General features: G+C 34.2%; 2 protein-coding genes across 2 annotated transcripts; both read right to left on the minus strand.

Moving 5' to 3' along the window:
• Window positions 1–653: 653 nt before the first annotated feature.
• On the minus strand, window positions 654–8,669 carry LOC143558902 (SNARE-interacting protein KEULE-like). Its single transcript, XM_077047642.1, has 21 exons — window positions 8,581–8,669; window positions 5,504–5,562; window positions 5,175–5,256; window positions 4,758–4,836; window positions 4,604–4,654; window positions 4,393–4,489; window positions 4,274–4,306; window positions 3,986–4,111; window positions 3,691–3,885; window positions 2,934–3,017; window positions 2,748–2,846; window positions 2,592–2,665; window positions 2,422–2,518; window positions 2,226–2,351; window positions 2,037–2,132; window positions 1,827–1,946; window positions 1,528–1,605; window positions 1,253–1,449; window positions 1,051–1,141; window positions 876–965; window positions 654–772 (listed from the first exon to the last, which is right to left on the minus strand). The coding sequence occupies exons 1-21, from the start codon at window positions 8,654–8,656 to the stop codon at window positions 719–721; spliced, it is 2,004 nt and encodes a 667-aa protein (XP_076903757.1). The 5' UTR covers window positions 8,657–8,669; the 3' UTR covers window positions 654–718.
• Window positions 8,670–13,193: 4,524 nt separating this feature from the next.
• LOC143558911 (IRK-interacting protein-like) lies at window positions 13,194–15,456 on the minus strand. The gene is made up of 3 exons (XM_077047648.1): window positions 15,397–15,456; window positions 14,355–14,750; window positions 13,194–14,216 (listed from the first exon to the last, which is right to left on the minus strand). The coding sequence occupies exons 1-3, from the start codon at window positions 15,454–15,456 to the stop codon at window positions 13,248–13,250; spliced, it is 1,425 nt and encodes a 474-aa protein (XP_076903763.1). The 3' UTR covers window positions 13,194–13,247.
• Window positions 15,457–21,425: the final 5,969 nt, after the last annotated feature.

The following is a 21,425-nucleotide window of genomic DNA, read 5'->3' on the forward strand; positions in this document are numbered from 1 at the left end:
TGCAATGTCTACGCATAACTAGAAGAAAAAAGAAACCAACTATAACCAAACAGAAAAATGAACGAATTGTATATTAAAAAATCGATAACTTCGGTTTCGCCTAATAACCGAACCAAACTGAATCAAACTGGGCTCGGCCCTTAAAATAACTTAAAAAAATCGCACAAGAAAGTGGTAGATTTGTATGGAAATAAAGCCAGACATGAGTTAAAAAAAATAGATGCAAAACTATTTATGTAGCTTTAGTCATAAAGGATGGAATCTAGTCATCTAAAAGTGGTCTCACTTGTGATGACTCCTATTTTCAAAAGCATATGTTCCACCAACTTTCACCCTTCCTTTTTTAGCCACTTATTAACTAGATTATATCAATATAAAGATTATATGAAGCAAAACTGATATTAAGTCCGTCACATGAGCTTGAAGCCTCGAATTGACAACGAGCTGAGTTTCAATTAGGCAAACGATAAACGGAATGAATATTAACGATACGAACACAAGTTATGGTCAGCCAATTATTCACATCCAATCATCTTTTAAACTGTATAAGCACACCTGCTAAAGCCAAGGGGGGCACAATGTTAAAAGCAAAACCTGAAGTTTAAGATGTTCGAGATATAAATATTACATCAGTTGTCAAATAGCAGAAATACTAGAGATAAGTGACTTGAATTGATGATTACAAACCGAAAACCACGCAACAACCACAAATGCATCACTAAATTTCAAGATCATCCAACGAGAGTTCATTCGCAGTCAACAGCTTAAGTTTCTGCAAATTCATGTTAAACGTATATTAACCAACAAACAATTCACACGAGCAAAGAAGAACCTATTTGTCAAGTTTTTATAAATTTAAGGACATAATTACTGACCGTGATGAATTGTGGAGGATCGTCAAGACTGGAAGAACCTAGAACAACTTCTCTCTTTAATTTATTTGTCAACTTGTGACAAACCCGCAGCTGAGAGCAATGAGATGTAATTTAAGGTTTGTTATGTTAGGCTTAAAAACGGATCATTTATTTAAAAAAAATAGAAAATACTTACTTCTGATCTTGTTGCTCCACCGACAATAAAAACAAAAATACGTCGACCCATTTTTTTAAAATCACTGGATGCATGCCTCAAAACAGAATCACTGCAACAAAGGGGCAAAAGGGTCAGCTTTAGTTTTACAGCTTTCTTAAATAACAATGGAAGTATGAAACTAGCTATTTTAATTAATAATATAATAACAATAAAGACGGACCTTGAATATCCGTCATCAGAATCTCGGGGCCGGGCCCATGTTGCTGGACGTCTTGATCTCATTGAATGAGCAGGTGGCGCATCAACCATACTTGTCGACTCAGGCTGTGATCGCCCATGAAAAGTGGGACTTGGATCATTCATACACGGGTAATCATTTTTTGGTAGTTCGTTTTTGCTAAGCTTTTCGATTAGTTCCTGGCAGGTGATGTGTGCTTTAGTTGGTTATTTCTGTTAATGAGAAAAGATAATAGAATAATAAAAAGAAGTTCATACCTCAATCATTGGATAAAACCGTGATAACTGCCAAGTTGATTCTTCACCAACACGGTCTTTTCTTAACCCAGGCCTTTTCTGAATTAATAATAAGAAATGACATTCAGATATAAAAGTGCATTTCTATGTTTATTTAGTCAGTTTTTCGTGTCGAATCCGCTTTGACCAGAACCAAATTGGTATACTTTTGAAACAGCCAATTTTAACCCGAATTCAATTAGTTCAGAACCCGTTTTCACTGGTCACCCGAACCCGCCTGACCCGACCAGTTTGCCGGCTTAACAGAACTATGCATTTACCTTGTGAACATCAAACTTTAAAGAAAAAGCACTGATTGAACTCTTTTTAGATTCTGATGATCCCTCCAAAAATCTCATATTGTATACAGCATTCATATCGTCAGAAGGGAGTCTTGCTAACTGCAAAACATACACAATCAATTTCCATAATTCATAAACACAGTTCCTCTAATTTCCATAATAACAATATATCGTAAGTATGAAACTAACCTCCATTAACTTTGCAAGTTTGTCACTGTCATATTTATCTGGATGAGTTGCTGCATACATCATTAATAATCTCAGTTTACTTTCACGTGGAGCATCCTGCATTAGGCAACAGCTCAGAAACATAATGAACATACATACGATGTTTGTGGTATTGATTAAACTAGATAACGTTTTAAAATTATAACTCACCGGTTTTGTTCTCAGGAAGTTGATGACTTCTTTAGTTCCTGCATCTCCAAACACAAGGTCTTGTTCTAGTTGCCCCACTTCTTTAAGCCCCGACTCCCTTATAATGCTATTAATCTTTGCAGCAATCTGTTGCAATCATATTGGTAATAGAGGGTGCAATTGGAATTTGGAAAAGTGATATATTGTGTGAACTTACATCAACATGAAGGGATAGTTTGTCGATTTGTTCACTATACTGTGGCAATGCTTGAACCATCTTTTGCAAGTCTCGGGTTGATAACTCACCACCGCCTCTATGCAAAATAAAAAGTTTTAATTAACTTCTAAATAAGTTTTAAGAATTTTCATAACAATCATTATACAGACCTTGAACCATGCATCTGTGCAGCTTTATTTTTGGACACAAAGCTTGTCATCTTATCATGCAACCGTTCACTAGCCTGAAAATACAAGATTATCAAAAACCATTTGCAAGCACCTGCTCATAACTACAAAAACTAAATAATAAAAAATAGGACATACATCTGCTATATGTGAATGACGGAGCTCTAGCCACACGGGATCATGATCTTCTAGAAGGACTTCTTTCTTTTCAGGCAGCCCACCTGTTTTGCTTGCAACCTAAGTAATATAGTTACTTGATATATAGTAGTAAAATAAAAAAGACAAAACTTGGTGAACAATCCATGCCCAGAATGATAAACTAACCTCGTGAACATATTTATTTCCATCCATATTTAGTAAATCATGGCACATGGCATCATATGTCCATTCATGAATGATAGGAGCAATCTACAAGATGATAATATTAAAATCAATATATTACAGGAAGAAAATCGTAACCGGTTAAGTAAGATACACAGGCCTGTAGATTTACCGAACATTTAACAAACCGTTTGGCAGGAAGTTCGATTATGTTTGTTTATTTAATAAACGAACAACTTGAACAAAACTTTTTGTTTGTTTAGTGAAACGAACGAATATGAACACATGTCTACATTTGTTCATTAAAATTCGTTTATGTTTGTTGGTTGCATTATGTATGTCCGTTATTTTACTTTTCTTTTAAGTTCTTTCGTCCACATTCCTTATACATTCTTTTGAATTTTTTTGGCCCATTGCAAGTTATTTAGTTACAGTAGCTTTTTCGCTCCAACACAGTGTTGTTCACATTTACTTTTAATTGGTTTAGCTTAGTTATGTCCGTTCATCTATGTTTAGTTATGTTCTCATTTAAGTTTGTGACTGTTCGTTCGCTTATTTACGTTAGTGAACCGCTCATTTATTCTGTTAACGAACGAACATAAACAAACACGAACACGTTCATGTTCTTAACAAACGAACACGAACAAAAAACTGCGTTCGTTTAGTTGTTAATGTTTGGTTAAAATCAAACGAGCAAACACTAACATGAACATGCTCCATTCGTGTTGGTTCAATCCGTTGCAAGCCTAAAGAAACATACCGGGTCTATTGATCTATCCAGAATGAGCAACTCGCACGTTTCTGTCTGAGGAAAGTTGAAACTTTTGAGAGATTTATACTTCATAAGACAATTCCAAACAGCTGCAGCGAGCTTTGTAGGGATCAAATCGCGAATCGTGGTCATTGTGGTGGGATCGAGAGATTTGGCAGCACGGTAATGCACGAACGGGAATTCCTAACAAGTGTTTATAAAAAATTAGAAAAAGAAAGAGGTTTCACATCTAATGTTAGATTCCTTCAGCCTTGATAGCATTACGAAGGGGATAACTGCATACCAATAATGAAGCAAACACGGTTGCAATACGGTTGGCCATCATATTTAAGCACTCATCTCCTTTACGGGTCATTTCCTCATTCCCATAAAGCTCTTCCAAAGCCATTGTGTTATCAGTTATAAAACACTGTCTCGTAAAAAAATAATTTATTGTCAAAACCACAAAGCAGCAATATTATAATAATAATAATAATAATAATAAAATAATGATGATAATAATAATAATAATATGAATAATAAGAAAATCAACAACAATAATAAAAATAATAGCAATATCAGCATCAGATACCTGGCTATCAATGGCAAAGTACTCCAAATTCATCTGCAAATTTACATCTAAAGTAAATACAAGTATGCAACTATGAAATATACTTATATAAAGAACAAAGATTAAAAGTGAGCTTATGCCTCTTTCATAGCACGTAAACGAGATTTTATACTTTGCTCCTTTTTTATGTAATTAACCAATTCTTTTGGGACAGTAGAGCTGAAGAAGACGTACGCACTGAAAAGAGAAATAAAACAAATATTAAGGAACCATACAAAGATTTAAACATCATATTTTCATGATGAGATGCAAAAATGAAACGTGAAAGAAGGCCTATGATATTTCACATACTCTCTATAAAGAGGTGTCCTTCCAGCCATGTCAGATAGCAGCATACGAACACTGCATTTCAATATACAAGTTATGTATTACAGATCTAAAACTTAATACTATATGTAAAGAAAGAAAAACAGGGAAAAATATTAAGTAAAAGAATTTAAATTACTTCTCTTTCGTTGGCTGTATGTAGTACACTGCGTCCATAGTGGGCAGTGGCTGTCTTCTCTTGTTTATATCTTCCACCACTACAGAAAGAAAACATAAATCATTACTCGTTACGATTTGACCACAGTCAATAATGATGGGCAATTATAGTGTTGTATTTATCATTTACATGAATTGCAATTTCAGATGTATTCATAAAGATGTAAGCTTTTTTTTTATAAAAAAGAGGATAGGTTTAAGCTTTTGGAATAGTTATAAGAAAATGAAAAGATTGCTGAGAATGTTAAATCCAAATAAAAGTATGGGCAATGAAGTGGTTGCAAGCAGCCAAGCATTAAAAGAACCATGTGAAAGTAAATAATGCAATTATAGTAAAGATTAAGAATAAAGAATTCAAACTTTCTGAGATGCGCCTTACATGAAACTCCTTCGTCTGTGATATCCGCCATTTTGCACGAGCATGACATAATTTTTACAGTCACTTTATCCATGATCAATACCTAATCAAAAATGTCAGCAAGCGAAATTTTAAAAGAAAAAATAAGAGCAGATTTGTAATAAGATAAAAACTATTAGTTCAATAAAGAAACTGAGAAATACCATGGGGCATAACCTCATCTCATTTAAACAATTCCAATTATAATCAAAGTGTGGCCATGATAATTTACTCCATGTTTACAAGTAATGAATTTCGAGATTTTAAATACCAATCTTAGATCAATAAAATCATGACTATGAGTTGCATACCTTCCAATTTGATTTTGAATCCGGTCTTTTGGCCGACCTAAGCATTTCATACAATAATCCTGCAGTCAGTAAATTACTCAGTCAACCGCCATAGTTTTGAAATCAGACTACACATAACCAATATATAAGTAACTAACTGGTCCTGATATCAAACAAAGCTAGTGAATCTGATCATTGAGTATATTTAAAACCAACTAATGATATATAGACCTAAAAACTTCTAACAATTAATTCAAACCCTGGTTATTTCACTGTTTTCTGACAAAAACAGATGAGGGGAAACATTAATGAGATGGATCAAGACTGAAGACTCAAGTAAAAGATATTAACAGTCAATAGCACCGACCAAGAGTATTCATGACATTGTTGCTTTTGTTTTCTACTAGGATGTTTTGCTCTATGGAGTGACTTTGTTAGCAACCCTTCATGTCAGCATATAGGCATTAACCAAATGGATTAAAATCTATCACATATCTCAGGTCTTCTAACAGATAGGATAGGTCTTCAGCAATGCCAAAAAATAAAAAAATTGGATAAAATCAGCAATGCTTTAAGCCATGTGATATTCATGTGTGGTGCTCAACTGTCTATACAGAAGATTGTTACATTGTAGCAAAAACTCATAACTGGCCCATTCACATCTGAACTACCAAGTATCTTAAAGCTCAAGGCTCAAGCTCATTTTCTACCACGAATACAGTAATATGTGTGAAACAGTCGGGCCTTTTCCAATTCAACTTCAATAAATATAGTTTTTTAACCAGACAAATTAGAAACCGAAATCAAAATAAAAAAGAAAAGTTTTCCTATAATAATATTATTAATATAAACTTGATTCAACTAAGTTACTTCAATTTCCTTAGTTCTTCAAAAACTCAATTACAGTCCAACATCCTCTCATGAACATTCCTTCTTACAATCATCATTATGAAATATCAAATTATTTTTACTTAAATGGTGCTTTGTAAAAACTCATGCAACAAGCATTACCTTCTTCCAGTATTCTCACTAAAAACTTGATACATCTACTGAAATTTAAATCCAATTATTTATTAACTTATTTTAATAATTTAACTCGATTTGGATTTGGTGTTATTCAAGCATTCTTCAAGTTATAAAGAATGCCCTTTGTTTTATATTCATGCATTGAGAAAAAGCCCAGTATATCTAGTGCCGGAGGCCCGAAATGAACATGTGCATGAGCAATCTTCACTACTGGAAGCCCTAGAAGCATCTTATATGACCAGAATAAACCTCAGATTGCAACCTTATTAAATCTCATACACCTAGGGTTGAAAAGAACCCAACGTTACGCAGGAAATTTGTTTATGTTCGTTTGTTTAATAAATGAGCGAACTCGAACAGAGGTCATGTTCATTCAATTGTGTTTGTGAGCGTTCGATAATGTGTTCGTTTATGTCCGTTTATGTTTGTTCATTAAAGGTTTTTAATATTTTTAATGACTTTTATAATCTTACTACCATATAGATTTAAGCAAAATTATTAAGTATAATACAAAAAGTATACATGATTAATATATATATATATGTACATGTGTGTGTGTGTGTGTAAATTAACATATGAGTATGAATGTTAAAAAAACACCAACACAAACTTGGTTGCCAGACCGAACCGTTGACACTAACAATCCTCAGATAGTCAAATAAAAAAAACATTGTTTGTGTTCATTTGTGTCCGCGTTTGTGTTAGTGAAATGTTCACGCTCAAGTTCATTTCCTTAATGAACGAACACGAACAATAACTTTCGTTCGGGTTAGCTGTTTGTAACATCGTTTGCTTGTCCAGTAAAAGCTTAATGAACTAACATGAACAAGGCCATGTTCGGTTTGGTTCGATAACAGCCCTACATACACCAATCCTAACAAAAATCAAACTGTAGAGCTTCACTAATACTACTTACTACTTGATTAAGCTTAACAAAACCACAAATAACAGTCTCGTCATGTTTTATGAGAATTCATACTATGAATCCAACCTCGCTAATTACATATCTAGTTATACAGTGCTTTGACCTATTTTTTCCAATTAACAATTTAAACCTAGAACAACTCACACGTCACGCTTACAAACGATTTCCTTAATCTTCAAGTCTCAAGCAGTATAAGCATGAGAAGCATCCTATATCATACAAATACATAAACTAGATGCTTTATGAGAGCTCATACAATGAATCTAAAATCGCTAATGGCATGTCTAGTAATACACTGATTTGAACTATTTTGTACAATTAACAATTTAAACCTAGAACGACTCACACATCAGGTTCACAAACGATTTCCTAATCTTCACGTCTCAATAAGTATAAGCATCAGCAGTATCCTCTATCTAATCAATTAAGGCAAAAAAACACACACTACAGATATATAAACAAACTTAAACAAACATAATTGAACATAAATGAACACAATTGACCTAACATTAACATACAAAAACGAGCAAGTCTAATACATCACGATTCATCCAAAAACACATCTATACTAGTGGTTTAGATTTAAACAAGCCTCTTTTATGTTTATATTTATATAAACAACCTACCTATGTATTTACTGAAATTTAAACGAACGTAACTAAACAAACATAAACGGCCATTAACGAACATAAATGAACGAATAACACATGTGTTAATGTTCGTTCAAGTAAATGAACAAACAAAAGTGTCTGTGTCTGTTTGTTTGTTATATAAACAAACTACCAGCCAAACAGTTCATGAACATTCAATTTGGTTCGTTTACAGGCCTATGAGAATTCATACTACAAATCTAAACTGGCTAATTACACGTCTAGTAATCCACAGTAATTTGACTCTCTTTTACGATTAGGTTTACAAACGATATCCTCAGTTATCAACTCTCAAGCCGTAAGTATAAGCACAAGCACTATCCTATACCATTCGCTAAGTGAAATTAACCTCATAAACACAACGTCATAATATGCACACACTACAGCTATATTAACAACTTAATAATAAACCTAAAATCACAAACACAAATCAACTTAAAATAAGCAAATACATAATTATAAACAAATATATGATAGAAATAGGTAAACGAACTCACGATCACGAGTAATTTGCCTCAGATTCTTATACTCGATGCCTCCTTGAGAAGGCGTATCCGAATCCGACATCAGCATAGTTGATTCGAATAGCTAATAGTTAATTAGATTTGCATACGATATCCTTAACTTTCAAGTCTCAAGCAGTAAGTATAAGCATAAGCACTATCCTATACCGTTCGATAAGTGAAATCAATCACAATAACACACCTTCATAAGTTCCGTTCCTAATCAATTCACACAATAATACACACTACAGCTATATTACAACTTAATAAACCTAATCACGAACAGAAATCAACTTAATACACCATCACAACAATATATATGATAGAAATAGGTAAACGAACTCACGATCACGAGTAATTTGCCGCAGATTCTTATACTCGATGCCTCCTTGAGAAGACGTATCGGAATCTGACATCGACATAGTGGATTCGAATAGGTGCTAATTCAACGGCCGGAAGTTGAACGGAAACCACAGATCGGAGAAATCAGTGAGTTCGACGGTGGTTCGAGGAGAGAGAAAGAAGAGAGAGAGTATTGGATTGTTAAATGGAAGAGGTTTGAGTGAAAATGGGTTGACTTGGTTAGTTGCGACCCGACCCGACCCGTGCTTGGAAGTTTATTTGACGGAGTTGTACGACATAGAAGGGTGTAGCGGGCCGGGTCGGGTGGTTTTGTTGTGAAAATGACCAATATGCCCTTTTCTTTTATTACTTTTTTCAAACAGAAAGGAAAAGCTGAGGTGACCCGGGGTACCGCCAAAGTGAAGCCGTAGCGGGGTAACTACCCGAAGCATGAAGGGTTGAAGGCCACAACGAAATCGACATGATGTAAAATCGGGTTGAATGGTCAAGGGAGTGTTAGCACACGATTCTAGGAGTGTCGTTACATAAATGAAGATTGAAGAGATGATGAAGAACGCTACCTCCATGTACACCAATCCGTCCACCGTAATTCATGTTGATGCCAAAAATAAAAATCGTGCTCATGTGATCAAAATCATCATATTTTTTAGAATTAGTAGATGATAGAAAAGTATATCTCTTGTAGATTTGAATGAAATATTTAACATGTCATGTTATGGTTGGATGGTCGTGTTAATTGTGTTGGGTTAAGATAACATGTGTTTGACAACTATGTGTGGTGTTGGTGTATTTGAAATAATAAATAAGTCACGGCCTCACCTCTTTCTTGGCCCATCGTCCAGCATACAAAGAGCCCACACGGTCACACTTATTTCTTAAGCCCATTGTTTTGTTTTTATGTTAAAGCTTTGTCTCCTCTTCATCAGAGGTGCATAAAAAAAACCCGAACCCAGAACCGGACCCGAAAAGAATACCCGGAACCGGTTCTTTTAATACCCGGGTTTTTGATACCCGAACCCGTACCCGATCCTACCCACGGATAGGGTATGCATTTCAGTACAAAAACCCGTACCCGGAACAAGACCCGATTTATACCCTGTAATACCCAAAAACCGGAACCGGTCCAGAACCGGTTTTCTCCAATACCCGAAACCGGGTTTCTCAAATACCTGGACCGGTTTTCTCCAATACCCGAAACCGGGTTTCTCAAATACCTGATTTATATCCGAAATTACCCAAAAAATACCTGAAAAATACCCTAAAATACCCCAAAAAAGTGCAACCTCTTAAAAAATCCAATCTATACCCGAAAAATACCCAGGAAAAAGCCCGTAAAAACCCGAAAAAAACTGAAAATAGGGTTTATTCAATACCCGGAAATAGGGTATTCAAATACCCGGTTTTAGAATACCCGGTTCTATACCCGACCCAAACCCGATGCATAGAGTATGGTTTTTAGACAAAACCTGGACCCGAACCCGACCCGGGTATTGCCAATACCCGATTTCCAATACCCAGTCATACCCGAACCCGGTTCCATACCCGAACCCGGGTATTTAAAAAACCCAATTTGTGCACCTCTACTCTTCATCTCTTTGTCTTGGAAACTTATTTTTTTTTTATTACTCATACTGATTTTGATGCTTTATGTCTAACTCAACAAAAAACATCATTAAGGAAGAAACCCATACTTTGTGAAAACCTCATTAAGTCCGGTTTTAAACGCTCCAGGCTTAAGATAAAAATGGGCCAATCAACTGGGAATTATGTATTTTACAATAAACATTTTGTTTAAATTCTAAGAAGCCCTTTCTTGTTAGCGTGTGAGGCTCTTCTTAGTATGGAATAAACGTTAAGAGAAAAATGAGAAATTGCATGTTTAACATGTTTCTATGCACGTAACCGTAATGACTATTGTACAACACAAAGATAGTCTATTATTTTGACTTTGACATTTTCATCCCTTTGCCCAAAAAAACGAGGCAGTGAACTACATGTTTTGCATCATCTTTGATTCTTTGTAATGCACCAATTACTTTTTGATGCTTGTAATTCTCATAAAATGCTACTTGGATAATAATTTAATCGATATTTACATTTTTCATCGAGTGAGGTCAATCTTAGGTTATCTTATGATAAATCTTTCATCTTTATGTTTTGAGTTTGTAGGTCAAATTATTACCTTCTTAGTAAATAAAAATATATATTTTTATATATCTAACCCGACACAATTGACACTACACATTATGGTATAAATGAGTCCTCTAGCTCATGAATTGGCTCTCCATCAAATTGCTAGTAACTTTTACAATTTTCTGATAACACTAATTTCAAGTAAACCTCTTTATTTCTTTCATCGGCATCACCAACCCAGTATCCCTACTAGACCCCTTTACTCGAAGTGTAGGCGTCAGTCTAACCGAACCACCCGAATCAAGCCCACCCCAACCCGATTAACGGCCCGGACACCCTTAATTTCATTCACGCTTGGTAGAAATAATATCCAAATAGTTAACAATAAAGTTTGAAACCGAAAGTCACGTTCTTTAACAAAGCCTTTGGGTCCTTTAACAGCAGGGTTGTTCCCAATGGGCTTGACACGTCTCTCTCTACCAGACCCCACAAAAAAAACTTATTATTATTATTTTCCAAAATAAAAGAAAAAATATATATATAGTTTAAATTCCAGCATATATCTTACTAAACCACAAAATAAAACAAAAGGTGTAACGAAGGTACAAAAATACAATCAAGTACGATACAAAGGTGGACAAATATCGAAGCACATGAGATTCCTCGTCCTCTATCTTATCCAATACACACATTAACAAGATTCCAATTTAGGATTTTGTCTATTGTATATGTCTACTTGTCTTTAAACCTTCAAAGCCACCCTACCCAATGATATGTTTTCGACATGAAAAATTCAACCTTAATCGGGAAAAAGACACCATTGTGTAGTGTTTTTCGGGTTTGACCAAACACATTTCTCAACAACCTTAACCAAAGATTGAATACCCAACTCATGTAACATTGAGGAGTTTTGCGTGAACAGTGACAAGATTCTGTTGTTGGTTTTTTGGTCCAATGGCATGTGAGTGATAATTTAATGTTTGGGATCTTATAGTCTTAGGTTTGAAACTTGACTCAAGAGGGTTTTTCCACAGTGGTGGATTTCCTTCTTGATGGCATTCATGGATTAGTCAGCTCTTGAGCGTCAAAATCAGTATAGACGGTTAACATCTTGTCTTATAAAAGCTCACTCGGTAGTGACAAGTTTCAAACGTTGAAACTGAGGTATAGACGTTTGAAACTGAGGTAGTTTCAAACGTTGTTAAAAAAACAGTGACAAGTTTCCTTTGGTTCGTGTGGTCAAACCTAAGTGGTTCGGGTGGCATACCCGAATATTAATTTTCTTTCAAATTTCAATTTTACTTTTATATTTTAAGTAATATACGTTTTCAGCATATTTAAATGTTACTCAATTTGATTTTTTCTTTGATCATCAACATTGCTTAACTTTAAAAAAAAAAAAAGCAAACCTTATCATCACTTCGATTTCATTTTGTTTGTTTTTCATTTACCATAGTGAGTTCCTGTGTTGTAACAAGCCGACATTGGCCGAATTGATGCCAAGTTAACAACGAATTGAACACGATACGATACCCTTTGAGTCATTTCTCTTTTGTTTGGTTATGTTACGACTATATTTTCAACTGTTGTCTTTGTTTTACAGTTTTACTATAGTGGATACATCGAAGGCAAAAGGTTTCACGCCCACACCAACAACGCGGCTTCTATAGTTTATATAAAAAAGAAATGCTAACATTTTCTTCTATAGTTTATGTTTAAAATTTAAATAGTATTGGTGTGATGCTGATTTCTAACATGTTTTCAAATTAAAAGTTAAAAGACCAACATTCTGGAATGGAACAAGTACCATATTTGTCATTATGTTTCATTTCCATGATAAGAAAAAAGGATATTTCTTTAAACAATGTACAATTTCACTCCAAAAGAAAAGACAATCAAAATAACCAAGACAAACTTCTCAAAAAACTCCAATAGAAAAACCATAATCATATCACCATATTTTGGATTCCAAATTAAGGCACTTTATAGTTTATTCTCTCCTAAAAGCCACATAGACTCATCAACAAGAACAAATATGCAAGACAAAATCCAACCAAAAACAAAAGAAAAATAAATAAATAAATCACTTTTTAGTTGACAAAACCCCAAAAGGCAAACCATCACTATTCCAATTACTATTCAAACATAAAACAAATTGATCATATTCATAAAGTTTTTTCACTTGAATAAACATTGTTATGGTACTTGCATATGACCTTGCACTTAACCACATTACCATATATATAGAACCCGGGTTCAACCATGACTCGAACCGTAGGCGACATAAACTTCTTCACATTGTCCCCACCCATATCCTCCATATAAACTGAATCGAACCGAACCCCTTTATCCACTCTAAAAATAGGTAGTCCCGGATGAACCGAATTAGCCAAAAGGTGTGCCAACCAGACCGCTTTAGACGCACTAAAAAAGGCTTGCAAAAGCGGTTCGGGCCAAGCCCGGGTCCACCCCAACATACTAACCACTTCACTCATCTTCCGGTCACAAAACTTACTAAACTCCTCACTAAACTGTTTAGTCCCTTTGTTTAAAACCTCTTCCCAACTTAACTCTTTTAATCTCATAAAACATTTGAAATTCTCTTCACACTTTTGGATCGGGTTTAGGGTCCGATTCGACCCGGATTTTTGAAACCCGGCCGATTCAAAATCTTCGAAAAACGCCCGGTTTAAAAGAGCTTCAAGATACATAACAATAATTCTCGGGTTTGTCGATGCGGACACTTTGATTTCATACGGTTGGAGGAGTAATTGTATACGGGCGTATAGCTTCCCTCCATCTATTTGCGGGAGTTGAACAGTCAACGAGCGACAAAGATGCCTCATTGACGATCGGGACTCCGACACCGAGACAAGGAAATGCTCGATCACACGATCGTGGTTACCGATCTTGATCGGTTCGTGTTTCACGGTTTTGTTGGCACAATCATCAAGTCCGGACTTTAGGTTATGACAATACATTTCAAGCTTGTTGAGCTTCTTTTCGAGCTCGGCCATCGAGTATTTTAATCTAGAGGCTTCTAGAATCGCTTCGTCGCGTTTTTTGGTAGCTTGGATGAGCTTATGAGAAAGTTCCGCCACCGCGGCCTTCCATTGGTCCTCGGTTTCCGGGACCTATTAGACACAATATGTAATTAGTAGTATTATGTAAATATGGGTTACGCATAATACTATATAATACTATAATGTATATTATACAATATTATTATTTACGACATCATTTACACACACTTATGAAGAGTTTAACCGTACCGGAGTCAATCCCGGTCCCTCGGTCTCCGAGGCTGATGACGTGGATCTCGGACTTTTTTTCACGAGAGATGAAAAGATCGATTTGAATAACCCGTTCGGGCTAGCGTTGGAGTGACGCCCAACGGTTGAAGTGTCGAGCGGAATGACGACCGAGAACTTTTCCCGAACGCCCGGTCGGCACTTGTTACACGACACTCCTCGGTCGTCCGAATCGCGTGATTCGGATCTCTTTTTCGACGGTTTGCCAGCGGATTTTGAGGTTTGGTGGAGAGGAGTTGGTTGATGAACATAATATGATTCTTTGCTGGTTTCTGAATGGTCACTTGGTGTAGCTTTTACACTATTTTGCTCGCATGATTCATCTTCTTCTTTTCCTTCTCTTTCACATTCCTGAATCTGCAAACATGAAAATTATAACCAGCCATTCGCGTTGCGGCCTACTATATACACACACCGTCTGACATCTAATCCCACACCTTTTCAAATGGCCATCTGGATAGAGGTCAAACAATTGTTTTGACAAAAAATTTTTAAAGTTTGACTGTCTATAATCAAAACGGTCATCAGGATATTTGTCAAACGACCGTTCTCACCAGTATTAATCAAAATTTGAACTTTAGACCTTCAGTGATCCAAATGACCGTCAAAATATTGTACAAATATTGTCAAACCGTCGTTCTAACTAATAATTTCAATAGTTTTAACTTTTTTGGTCAAAACTCGTCTGGTTTTGCGGATGACCATTTTGACTAGAAATTTTAAAAGTTTTGTGTCTGTTGTCAAAACGGTAATCCGGACATTACCCAAACGATTGTTCTGACCAATAGTTTTAAAAGTTTGACCAGAAACACCTTTTAAATAGGACATTCTAATCAAATTTCAAAGTGTTATTTTTTTTTTCAAAACAACCATCTTAGACAATTCTTAGTGTTTTACGAACGTTCTGACCAAATAACATTCAAAGTTAATAGACTCTTTTTTTTGGTTCAAAACGACTGTCTGAGTGTGAACTAACAAAAACCAAAAGAATCAAACAACTTACAGGAGTAAAAGGTGGGTGTGCACGAAGTTGAGGAGATATTGAAGTAGAAGAAGTAGCCATCATATGAATGAACTAAAATCAATTGTTTGTTACATATGTAACAAATACATATACATCACACCTTCTGTAAGCAAATATGGATCTGTGTATTGTGTTACAGTTGAATAAATTGAAAGATATTATTGTTGTTATGGTGGGATTCGGGTCGGGTAGTTAATGATGTAGTGGGGCCCACAAGAATTGACTGCAGTGCAGGCAGCAGCAGCAGCTTAATTTGGTGGAGATATGTGAGCCATGGCCATATGATATATATATTTGCATCTGCTATATATCTATCATCTTTAGTTCATTATATAAAGTTGCTTGCAGAGTTACAGGTGGTTCTTGTCACACACACACACACACACACACACGTAAACCCACTCACATGATTTTTGCTTTCTTTATTAAAATATTAATATAATAAAATTTTGTGGAAAAATAGTGTGTTTGTCGTTTAAGTATTTACGGATGAGTTAATATAATAAGTAATCAGTATTATTTATTTGGAAGATAAAGTGTTGGATAATGGATATTCCTTCTTTGTTATGTCTTTGCTGTAATGTTGAAAGGGAATCAATGGATCATTTATTGGGCCGTTGTTCGTTGGCTATTCATATTTGGAATCTAGTGGCTGCTTGGCTCGGGTAGTCAGCTTGCCAATTCTTGTCGATAAATGATAAATCTCCTAGTATGTTGATGGAGTGGCTTGATAGATTCAAAGTGCAGAATAAAAAGAAAATCGTTATTGAGTATGTCTTGTTCATGGTTTGGTGGGTGATTTGGAGATTAAGAAATAACACGGTTTACTTGAATAAACGACATATAGAAAGACCATGTTTGATGATACTCAACGCTTCTCGTTATCATGGTACAGCAGTTGGTATCATAAACATAGAACTTCATGGTTGAAGTGGATATCCGCTTCTCAACAACGACATAGATAGTTTATTAAAATTTATGTAATTCAAGGTAACAAGTTACTACATATGATATTATTATTATTATTATATGTTTGGTGAAAAGTTATGTTAGTACGATTGAATGTTTAATATCGATCACTCTTTGTTGGGTCAAGTGTCAACTACATATTTGAATGTTATTTGTGAAACAGTTGATTTGTTTGGCATCATTCAATGATATTTTCTCACCAATCTCTTAAAATTTAATTGTGTTAAAAAAATATTTTTTAATTTTCGTTCAACTTATATACAAATTTAACCCTAAATAAAATTCATATATTCATGTAATACGATATTAAAAAGGATGTCGTGCGTTAACAAACATCTTATTGACAAAATTTGCCATTTAAAAAAAATAAACATCTCCTTAAACAACAAAAAACAAATGTCCCTAAGTTTAATATGATTACACAACTTGTATAAAAATTATAGAAAAAATTAATGGTGGATACATTTGGTTGGTTATTGTCACATATTTAGCTAACTGCATCCGTTACATTTTCTTCTTATTATTATTGAGTGCTGAATAAATATTAATTGATAAAAGCATAATATCCCTATGAAATGGTTATTGCATGAATTATAACTCACATATAAGTATAAAAATTATTACAAAAACATGTACCCCATTTAGCAGAAGTTTCCAAAGTCACAAAAATCTAACTATTTTGAGTGAACAAGCCATTTCACTTTTTTTTTAATGAAGTTTTATTTCAGCAAAAATTTTCATGTTTAGTTTTAAACCTAAAGAATATAGATAAGATTGGTAACAAAGTAATAGTTTACCAAAAGATATTTGGTCTAATCATATACAGTGGTGTAATATGTGTTTTTTAAAAAAAGTTGATAGTTTAAATCTTATCAATAAACTTAGTGTTTGACCAAAGAAGTACTGCTCTAGCAGTAATATGATGACTTTTTCTAAGGGAATTCGACGATTATTGTATTGTTCATGACAAAAATAAAAAAATAATTGTTGTGTGTGAGCCAAAGATTTTACAATAGTGAGTTTTCTTTTGAACTGGTGGTGGGCCAGGTCACCGGCATTGTTTGCAATCGCAGACGTATGTGGTCTTTTGTCATTGATAACGCAGACGACAGATGACCGGATTTCATTGTTCGTTAAAATGAAGAGGCTTAGAGTTTGATAAATAATGCACCAAGTAATTAATTACCTATTTGCGTTTGATTTTGTAGGCATTTAAGTTGCCCTGCACAATAAGGTACGTGATGTCCTTGAAGAAGCACCGATTTTAATCATTGATATACGAATTTCAAACAAATAAATGCAAACCTTATTTAAAATTTTACTACATCATGTCACGATGGCATGATTATTATAAATTAAAATTAAAATATTAAGCGGCCATTTAGTTTATGGGACCGTAGGAAATAGCAAATAACAAGATATATTAAAAAATAAAATTAAGCAATTTATGAGTATATAGTTGCATGTTACTATGCTAGGGTATATGAGCATGTTTGGAATTGAATTTGAAAAATGTTTATTGAATTTTTTAAAAAGTCATTTTGAAAAGTCAGAATTTGAGGTTTGGAAAACTGTTTTTTAACCCTTTCAAAAAGTTAAAATAAAAAATATTTTTGTAATTACGAAACACATTTTAACTTATTGGCTTTTCGAAAACATTAATAAGCCAATAAGCAATTTTTTAAACTCAATCCCAAACATGCTCTATGTCATCGACAACCCTCTAAATCTTAACCCCAAATGTCCAGTAAGCATAAAAGAGTAATATCAGGTGTCATGGGGCGTCTTGGCGTGTACATGGGGCAAGTAATGGGCGTGAAGCAAGATAAAAGAGCCACCAAGTCATATTCCAAGCATAGGGTCGTAACTCATGAGGCTTAAATTCCAAAAAAATAAATTAAAATAAAAGGTTTTCTTGAAATTTTCTCTTTTTTAATCTTTTTAACTACAACTTTACACACTTTTTAATCTACTTATAAGTTACACCTTTTATTAACAAACATGTGTCCTACGTTAGGGCCTTCAATGTTAGTACACACTACCATTAGCAACCATGATATTGATCAGTTTTGACCCGACGAAGTGATACTTTATTGAAACAACTCCTTAAAACCTAATCTCATTTCCACTCGAGTCCGTCCGGTTCCGACCCAAACTCCTTCTAACCCAATATCGAACCTGGCCAAGCCTACCCGTCATTCAAGGCTTAGTTTAATTGCTAGTGCGGTTGGCCATCTGGTTCAATGACATGAGATGAAGGTCAATGTTTGAGATCTTATGGCTTTTCTCACAGTATGATTGTTGACATTCCTTTTCAGAAATTCCCACTCGGGTATTGGGATGGTTTCAGACGCAAATAAAAACAGGTTTAATTGCTGGTCATTGATTTTAATTTAGGGTGTGAACTAATTTATTAAATTGAAAACTTGAATGGGCCAAACACGGGGGTACGTATGCAAATTGGAATGTGTTCTTTGATGATAATTAAATGAGAGTTGTTGCTTGTTGGTTCTTTCATTTTCAGAAATTACAGAAACTGTTGGACGACAGTGCTAGCATTTATGGCTTTATCCAACTACCAAAATTTAATTCTCACATAGGTCTAGTACATGTAGATGTTGAATACTTTAAAGCTACCAAATACTTGAATCACAATTGTAGAGCAATGCATGTGACATTACTAAATGGTCATGTAAATATGGCAAAATAGTATTACAAGATAGTGTGTACATGTTTGCTACAATAGTTGTATCATAACATATATGTATATATACAATAACTAGGTTATTGACTCGTGTACAACACGGGTGGAAATATAGAAGTTGTCAAGTACACACATATAATTTCAAATGACAACATATTTTTTAATATGTTTTTTGAAATGTCACTATGATATAAAATTGCAATCAAGGTTTAAAAATACAGAAACGAGCCTCGAGGTGTTTTCCCTTCGCCTCACGAGGCGTAAGCCTCGAGGCGAAACGAGGCGTAAGACCGAGGTGGAATTAGAAAAATAAATATAAAAATTATATATCTCACAAAAAGTGAAAAAGTTCATAGATTCAATAGTCATAAAACCAAACACAAAGTCTAATACATCAAACACATAAAAAAACACACAAAGTTTGTAATCAAAGTACCAAACTCAAATGACATAAAAGGCATCACTCTCTAGCTCGTCATCTTCATCATCATCTTCCTCATTATCTTCATCGCCATCATCTTCCTCATTCCAACTCATGTCATCATCGTCATCCTCGTCAATCAAATGTAGTTGAACGGCTTTCCTTTTTCTAGATGACGAACTTCCACCAGAATGTTTCCAGCCCGCCAAACATATTAGCCCGCCAAAAAAAGACCGCTAGACCACTTTTTCTAGAGGCGTGCGCCTCGGTCCTCCATACCGCCTCGATGGTGAGGCGTCCGCCTCACATAAACGAGGCGTGCGTGTCAAATAAGGCGCAGAGGCGGCGCCTCATACACGTTTTTCCTCCGAACCGCCTCGAGGCGTGCGCCTCGAACATTTTTTAAAACCATGACTGCAATTGATATTTATACAGAAAGAAAGTACTGCAAAACATGAGTTCACAAAAAATGAAGTTACATAGTAGAATGCTTACAAACAAAATTTAAAACTTTATAACATAAACTTCATAAATCACCAAATATTTTCTTATAGACAATGTAGATGCATCCATGTCTTGCTTGACCTAAAGCAGATAGTTGATGCATCAATTTAGTAGTACCTTAGGATGACATAGCCTTAAAATGAAGAGCGATGCTCTTATAAATTTGTTCAACTGTATAATAATATGTTTGATTAATAAATAATATATATATATATATATACATATAGAGAGAGAGGGGGGGAGAGAGAGAATCATAAATTAAAATGTTTTTTTTATCATGAAAGATTATATTTGTACGTCTCTAATTGTTGTATCATTCTTACATTTACAAAATTGTTTCACAATCACAACAGAGCATAGTAAAATAAACACCACAAGAAACGCTATAATATTATATTCGTTTAAAGAATAGGTTCGGCAGACCCGCTAACCTTAATTTGACTTTTGGCCATTCTTCATAGTAACAAGTGTGTTAAGTTGATAATGCATAAATGGTATTCAGATCATGCTATAAATAACTTATAGTGAGGGTAACTTAAAAAGTAATAAAATATGAAATTACAAACCTTGATGTAAAGAGGATAAAGACTTGGAATACATAGATACTTTGGGATGGACGGAATGGTGAGAAAAATATAAAATATATGAAAACATATATTATTGTTAAGACTATGTTAAAATCAAATAAATGCAAACACTCAAAAATAGAATAAAAAATTATTACTTGTTTGATCGATAACAGGTTAATATGAAATGTGTTGGATATGGCATAATGTTTTCCATTTTGATTTCGATACCTTTCATTGTTTGATAATATCTAGATTTGCAAAATTAGCAAGAATATGAATTTTGAAAGTGAATCAAATTAACCCGTGACCGTTACAGGTGGAAATATAGAAATCATCCAATAAACATATAAAATTTAAAATAACAAAGGTACAGGTATGACCATCTCTTGAATATAATTAGAGTTACACAATATATTTTAATGTATTCAATGTAGGTGCAAAAACATGTAATTAAAACATTACTAAAAATGCATTAAATTTAATGTTAAATATTTATTTTATTATTGAATTATTTATTGATAAGAAAATTCTATAATGACTTGTTATTTATGGAAATAGAAAAATGAATAAATTGAAAGATGCTAAAATGTATTTATATATATATATATATATATATATATATATATATATATATATATATATATAGATGTCATATAATAGTTTACTTATTTATTTGAGAATTAATGCATTATACCATATATGCCCATAAGTGATTATTTTGATTAGCAAATCAAAGTAGGTTTAATATTGTTAAATTAATGTTGTAACAACCGGATAGTTGTAGTGTGTAAAATGGGTGGTTACTTTTTTTTTTTTCGATTAGCTAAATGCTACACTTCAT

The sequence above is a fragment of the Bidens hawaiensis genome, unplaced genomic scaffold (assembly GCF_021521415.1).
Source record: "Bidens hawaiensis isolate Kalapana, Puna unplaced genomic scaffold, B.hawaiensis_p1.1 tig00019670_1, whole genome shotgun sequence".
Lineage (NCBI taxonomy): Eukaryota > Viridiplantae > Streptophyta > Magnoliopsida > Asterales > Asteraceae > Bidens > Bidens hawaiensis.